Source organism: Colius striatus, chromosome 24, assembly GCF_028858725.1.
Source record: "Colius striatus isolate bColStr4 chromosome 24, bColStr4.1.hap1, whole genome shotgun sequence".
NCBI lineage: Eukaryota > Metazoa > Chordata > Aves > Coliiformes > Coliidae > Colius > Colius striatus.
This window is the reverse complement of record NC_084782.1, coordinates 4,384,664-4,392,152: the sequence shown is the minus strand read 5'-3', so window position 1 is coordinate 4,392,152 and position 7,489 is coordinate 4,384,664. Positions and strand designations below refer to the sequence as shown.

The following is a 7,489-nucleotide window of genomic DNA, read 5'->3' as shown; positions in this document are numbered from 1 at the left end:
TCCCAGAACGAGCCTCGCACCTCGTGCCTCGAGCCCGCCTTGGGGTGTCGGTGCTGGGCCTCTCCTCGCCCCCATCCCCCCCAATCTCCCCTGGCCTCTGGTGCTCTGGGGGAGACACCCAGAGTGGCCCTGAGGAACCCGCAACGCGCCTGCGCAGGGGGAGGGGGGCGGGAGGCGGGGACGCGCGGGGCCTGCGCAGGCGCGCGGCGCATGCGCGCTGGGGCCCCGCGCTGGGCTTGTCGTTGCAGCTTTAAGAGGACTCGCGGCCTGGCGGGTCCGACCACCCCCCCGCCGCCCTGAGGGAGCCGCCGGGCCCCCGCGCCAGCCCCCTCCTGCCGCAGCACGGCGCGGGGCCGGCCCCGGCACCCCCGAGGACCCTCCCCCCGGCGCCCCCCGAAGGAGGGGGAAGGCTGAGAGGGAGTGACCCCCGGCCCCTCGCTCCGGGCTTGGGGCAGCTGAGGGGGGGGGGCGCAACATGGCGGAGGCCAAGGAGGAGGGGCCCGGCCCCCGCGCCAGGGTGAGTGGGGGGCGCGAGGGGAGGTCAAAGGGGAGGGGTCAGGGAGGCGGGGTCAGGGCGGGAAGGGGCCGGGGCCGGGGTGGCCACGGGGATGCGGCGTGCGAGGCGCCGCGGCTCCCGCCGCTGTCCAGGGCCCTGACAGGCGGTCCCGAGGGGCCAACAGCCTCCCCCGGCGCCGAGCAGACGGACCCGGCGTGCGGGTCTCACTCCGGCTCCAGCCCGGGCACAGGCGGCCCCCGGCCGTTGCGTGGCAGTTGGCCGCTTGCTGCAGGCCAGTGAGCAGTGCTGTCCCCGCTGGCCTTTGAGCCATGCTGCCTCTCCATGTTCCTTTGGCTTCCTCAAAGCTGTCCTTAAAGAGAGTGTCCAGGCATGGTTTTCGTAAGCGCCATGGCATCAATCAATAAACTTACAGCTAACTAGGATCCATCACCATCACCCGTCTCCTTGTTTAAAACACAACGTTCTTGCTGTTCTTTCTAAATGTATTGTCCATGTCAAAGCATAGCAAGTCAAGATGGCAGTCCCATCCAGTTGGTAGATGCTCAGGCTGTGACCACCGTGTGAGTATCGTTAGCTGTGCTATCGTCAGACTCAATCCTGGATTGTCACAGCTTGGTCTGTAGGCACGCTGAGCATCCTCATCTGCTTGAAGAAATACTTTGTCTTTTAAACAAATGGAAGATTCTTTGTGGCTCAGGCCTTGTATCCTGTGACGTAACTAAAGAAGAATTAACTTTTTAAGCAGTGTTCAAAATAATCTCACCACAAGTCACATCCTCTGTCCTGCCTACATGTAACTTTTGATGGAAAGCTTTCTGATTGAAATGAGGTAGAGTCACATTTGTAGTTGCATGGAAGAGTTTGTAGTCATCTACAAGAGCTATGAGCTGTCCACTTCCCCAAAAATGAAGAAGTTTTCCCATTCTTCAGCCTTGAGAAAGACAAGAATAGTAGCTCAAGTTTTCCATTCCTATGTATGAGAGAAGTTTACTTGGCTGAGTTTATTTCAGGGAACATGAAACTTTGTGATTGCGATGAAACTAATTGTTGATAAACAGAACAATTGACCTTCTAGGGTCTAACTGCATGAGTTGGGCAGATGTTGTTAGACTACTCGACAGTTATGGGATTGAACATCATCATAGAATTGTCTCAGACCCAGGTCTTTCAGACACTTGAAGTTATATACAAGCAAACTCAGAAGAGTTTTGCAGCATTGCTCACAGATACTACGTAAATGTTGGAGTCTTTGGAGGATCAAGATTCTGGCCATCTGCAAGAAATGTAAAGGGAACTGGCTGCATGTAGGACAATAACTTAAGAAATACCAAATTAATCTTCATTCCCAGTAATTCAGTAATTGCAATGTTAGTGGATGTAAGTAGTGATGAGGACACTCGAGCGTTGGAACAGGTTGCTCAGAGAGGTTGTGCAGTCTCTGTCCTGGTATCTAGTGCTCTCTTCATACTCATTGTTTTGTTATGTTCAATTTATCTGTCAAGTTACCTAGTATTACCAGCAGAAAAAAAAGATCACCTTTTATTTTCTCAAGCTTGACAATTATCTGCCAAAGAATAACAAAAAAGTATTGTCAAGTTAGTTCCTGGTCTCAGGAAAAATCCCTTCTCTATCAATGGACTGATTATCCACTAGGTGGTTAGTCCAGAAGTTTCCATCAATTATTGCTCCACATGTCCCTGTAGATTATAGAAAGCCTCCTGTGCTGTTGGCATTGACAGCATTCTCCATTCCTGCACACGAATCTGACTGTGAGGTTAATCTTAATAGTGCTTCTGTGAGATTTGAAAGATAAATACAGCACCAGTGCACTGCGTTCTGTCAGTTTGTGATCTTCAGAGTCTGAGGGGTGAATTTCCTCATCTCCCAGCCCCATGTCAAAACAGTTTTTGCACCAAGATGTTCTTGAGGAACGTGGGGAGAAGTGAATCCCTCCTGGCTGCCCAAATGACTGATGGAACCTGTGAAGAATGAGATTAGCATACTGTAAATACAGCACACATTGCTATCTTCCACTAAAGCCCTGATTAATGAGGTCTTGGAAGACCTGCATGTCCTGTTTCTCATAGTGGTCCAGTTCCCATTCTCCAGGAGATCATGTTGATGAACTCTTCCAAATCCTCTGCCTAGGGAGCGACAAGCATTTGTTATTATTAAAAATATTGTCTTTTGCATGTAAAAAATAAAGGTGACTGTTAATAATTTCTTCAGAGAGGACCTTAGCAAGTGCTGGTGTACTCAGAATTATTCTTTTCAGTATTAAAATCTTTGCAAACATTATTATTCCTGCAGCATACACACTGAAACTGGCAAAGTCCACTGGGACACACTTGCCACCTTTTAGCTCAATCCACGAGCAACAAACTAACAAGGAAAGTTTTTGCCAGTGTAAGACTTGACATCAAAGTTTGTCTGAGTTCGATTTTAATAGTATCTGGAAAGTTTTAATGGCTGAATTGTTATTTTACAGGAGGCTGATTTCTGCCTCAAATCCAAACTTGTGTGTTTTCTAAGGAAAATATATCAACACATTTAACATTTTGTACTTATGAAATAGTATCAAGATTAGTGTAACAGTTGTCTGCCTGTGTGGGGGTTTTATGTAGTTTATAAAGATACTTGTAGCAGCTCAACATTAATTTGTGTATAACATCATTGTCTTGAGCAGTTTCTATTTTGAATACAACAATCATTTATTTATGACAGTATTCTGTCAACCCATTGGACCAGACAGGACAATTTGGGCTGTAGAGTGCTTACAACTGAAATTTGACACTTGAGCTCTTAGAAATTAATATGAGCAGGTGAACACTTTGATGTCTATGTCAATAAAACAGCTGCTTGTAAAAGATTTTAATTTTGCATGGCTTCAATGAAAAATTGAAGGAGATGATCTCATTTAGAAAGTTTTGTTGCTGGACTACTCTTGAATGTTATGTAGACAGTGAGAATGTTTCCCTGCAAAGGCTCCTGTACCTCTCAAAGGATGCTTTCATAGAATGGTGGGGGTTGGAAGGGACCTTTAGAGATCATCTAGTCCAACCCCCCTGCAGAAGCAGGCTGACCTAGATCAGGTCACATAGGAACATGTCCAGGTGGGTCTTGAAGCCCTCCAAGGAAGGAGCCTCCACAACCCCTCTGGGCAGCCTGTGCCAGGGCTCCCTCACCTGAACAGTGAAATAGTTTTTTCTTATATTTAAGTGGAACTGTTTGTGTTGCAGCTTCATCCCATCACCCCTTGTCCTGTTGCTGGCTACTGTAGAAAAAAGGAATGTCCCAACCTCCTGACACCCACCCTTTTGATATTTATAAATGTTAATAAGATCTGCCCTCAATCTCTTCTCCAGACTAAACAGCCCCAGTTCCCGCAGCCTTTCCTCATATGAAAGATGCTCCATTCCCCTCATTATTTTGGTGGCCCTGTGCTGGCCTCTCTCCAGCACTTCCCTGTCCCTCTGGAGCTGAGGAGCCCAGAACTGGACACAGGACTCCAGATGAGGCCTCACCAGGGCAGAGTAGAGGGGGAGAAGAACCTCCCTTGACCTGCTGGCCACACTCTTCTTGATGCCCCCAGGCTGCCATTGGCTTCTTGGCCATGAGTGCATGTTGCTGGCTCATATTTAGCTTATTATCAATCAGGACTCCCAGGTCTGTCTCTGCAGAGCTGCTCTCCAGCAGGTCACCCCTAGTCTGTCCTGGTGCATGGGGTTGTTCATTCCCAGCTGCAGGACTCTGCACTTGTCCTTGTTGAACCTCTTGAGGTTCCTCTCTGCCCAATTCTCAAGCCAGTCTAGATCCCACTGAATGGCAGCACAGCCTCTGGTGAATCAGCCAGTCCTCCTTGCTTTGATGTTACAATCTTAGCATTAACCTAAAAGTAAGCATAATGGATCTCAGTCTTTTACATTGGGCAAGCCTTGTAGCAAGTTTTAGCTAGTGAATTTTCTTCAAGGTTGTCTGTCGATGACTGGCTGTCCAGATGATTTCCATCCATTTTATAGGTGTCATGACACAATAAAAGCAACGTTCTTGTACATCTCTTCTGCTTTTGCTCCTCACATCTATTCTCTGTGGTCATCTTAACTCTTCAAAACAAGGCTTCTCCAGCAGAGAATATTTCATCAGTGTCACGTTAGCAGAGCCATCTGTGCTCTCAGTGTCTATCATCTCAGCTTGTGTTCTGCTTTACATTCTTTAGTAGAACAAAAATGTGTTTCCACCAGGGCAAATGAGGGAGATGGGTAGAGTACACCCACAGGGTTGGCTTTTTTAGCCAGTTAGCTGTCCAGTGGAAGTTTAAAAAAAAGAGAGAGCAAGAGTCAGTCTGGGAAAATAACTTGAGGATAAAATGAACTCCATTATTGGAAAGGAACAGTAGTGTGATGAATGCTGTAGGTGTGAGCCCGTGATGTGAGTCCTTGCGTGTTGCAGATACTAGGAGCAGTTACCCAATTTCTAGGAGCTCGTACCAGGTTGAAGCAAGAGCCACATGTCAGCTGAGCTTGAAAGAGATTGAAGTCTTGGACTGTATCAAGAAAAGGAAGAGCGATGTAAGTGTTGAGCAGGCTGTGGGTTGGTGACCTCATGACCTCATGTTTTGTGTTTGCAGTCTACACTGCAAGCTGTACCCAGAAAATAGTAACCTGTCTAGTCTTGCCCAGATTCTCCAGCCTCTTTCTGTCATCAGTGCAAGATATGGGAATCTCTGAAAGATGATGTGGTTATCAGCCCAAGGGTGGGATGAATTGCTGCTGGAGGAATCTCTTCATTCTCATTAGAAAGAGTGGAAGCCTGAGTTGTTAGCCTAATACACTCATGTTCACTTGTCTAAATTTAGGTAAGAAGAACCTGGGACAAAGTAGGCACAACTGTACAGAGCCATTCCTACAAAAGAAATTTGGAGTCCTTGCTTTCTTTTATTATTTTTTGAATGACTTATTTGTGCAGTTTTTGAATCTAGGTATTTGGTTAAAAGTAAATGGAAAGATTTTATCTTTATTAAATGGTGCTGTTGGCTTAAGAAAGGCTTTATGAAACACAATTCAGTTAGTGCAGACTATTAACAGGTCTTTATTATATTCAGTATTGCCTGGTGGTAGTTATTATAGTGCTTTGCTGAGACCTCTGATCACATAGTGGTTTTTCTGCTTGTTTTTACAAGAGTTCATCCTGAAGAGTGTTGGATGCTTGTAATAATATCTGCAAAGGTGGAACATCCAATTAAGCTGCCTGTTGTAAGAACCTTCTTCATAAGAAAAGAAAAAGTAGAAGCCAACCAGGGAAATACTTACAAACAGGACTGGAACTGTAGCCACCTGGAAGAGAGAAATACTGATTTTTGTAAGAGTAGGAGAGGAGACAATTGTAGAACTGTACAGGAGTGTGGAAGAGAAGCCTGAGTTAGGAAGGGGCTTTGAAGAGTGCAGTAGATGACATGATAGCTTTTCTCTCAGAAATACTGAAAATACTCAGAAATACTGAAATAAAGAGAACTGGATATACACACAGGCTCTCCAGTTTTCACCAGTTGTTGTTGTTGGCAGCAAAGGCTTAACTAACTCTTAATGAGAAAGGAAAAGAGAAAAGACTTGCGGTACCTAATGGTAGATGAGATGATTCAGCAATGTGGGCCTATTAACATATAAACCATTCTGTGAAGGAGGGCTGATAATCCCCACTGTGTTTATCAACAAGCAGAAGGTGCTACATTTGTAATTTTGCATTTGAAGCCATCTTTTAGGCTTCTTATTTGGGGACAGATTCTAAGGAAAAGGAGTAACTTTGGTTTTATACATGTTTCACTTTCTTTAAAGATTAATTTATAGGGTGTTGAGAGGTTTTATTTTCCCCCATTAGTAACACAACTAGTAGCAAGCAGTTACTATCATGGTTACTTATCCTCTTGGGGAAGACATTGAGTACAGGAATCTTTCTGAGGTTATAGTGCTGGTCTTCCATAGCAAATTGTTACCCTCGTTGCTTCTTAGTTGCATGATACAGACTGGCATACCCTTAAAAGATATGGTGATGTCTTTTAACGACCTACACAGGTTCTAGGTGAAGTGCAATTAAGTTCTTTGCAGAATATAATCTCTAAATGGTTAAAGTTTTGAAAGCTTTGGCCAAAAGGATGCGTCTGTAGTCTAGGAAATGCTCTCTTTCTTGTGGGATGCTAAAATGTGTCACTGAACTGAAATATTTGGTTTGGAATAATTGCTTGCTGAATATCACAGCAGAAACATGTGTTGTTATGGTATGGACTTTGCTCTGATTTGGATAATTTTTACATCCATGTGACTTCAGTTTAGTTTTTCTGACTGTGAGAAATAGGATTTTTCCTCATTTCAGCTCACTTACAGATCCAATGTAACCAGAACTCCACAGTCTTAACCAGCAATAGGAAAGTTCAGCATGTAGCCAGGGGTGAGGTTCTGAGGGGGAAAGTTCGTTGTTTTTAAAAGGAAGCTTTTCTTGTGGATGCCTTGGTTTGTTTACTTGATTTGTGTTTCATGTCTGCATGTTTGTTAATTTGCAAAGCCCTCAGGTTTCATCAAACTGATGTCTTTGTAAAAACCACTACAAGGTGAAGCCTTCCTATGTGGAGCTGCTTCCTTCTCAAATCCATATTTTTGTGGGTGAACAGAAGGGCTTTGGGGGGTGGTTGTAAGTACAGATGAAAACCACCAATCATTCACAAAAAGTAAGGCATGCTGTAACTTTCGGTGTGTTTAACAGACTCATCTACTTGGCTGCTTAGGTCGGTACCAGTTTGCAGCCTGTGTGTTCATGTTTGGTGGATGTGAAAAACCATCAGGTCAACAGGGGGTGTGGAATTGGCCTGTGAATATTCAGAAAACTCAGGAATCCCTGAAAAACCTGGGGTCAGAAAGGGACAATACACTTCCCTGCTGAATGTCTGCCCGTCTATTCAGAGTTCTAAGTTTGCACAAATGA

At 45.2% G+C, this 7,489-nt stretch overlaps 1 protein-coding gene across 3 annotated transcripts in view; it reads left to right on the top strand.

Annotated features, from left to right (window-relative positions):
* Positions 1-243: 243 nt before the first annotated feature.
* ZMYM4 (zinc finger MYM-type containing 4) overlaps positions 244-7,489 on the top strand; it is a 41,771-nt gene continuing 34,525 nt past the window's right edge. For all 3 annotated transcript variants that reach the window (XM_062014313.1, XM_062014314.1, XM_062014312.1), the window contains exon 1: positions 244-517. Coding sequence is in view for 2 of the 3 variants with exons in the window: in XM_062014314.1 (XP_061870298.1) it covers positions 476-517 (42 nt within the window). In the remaining variant the exon portion in view is untranslated. The remainder of the gene's footprint in view (positions 518-7,489) is intronic.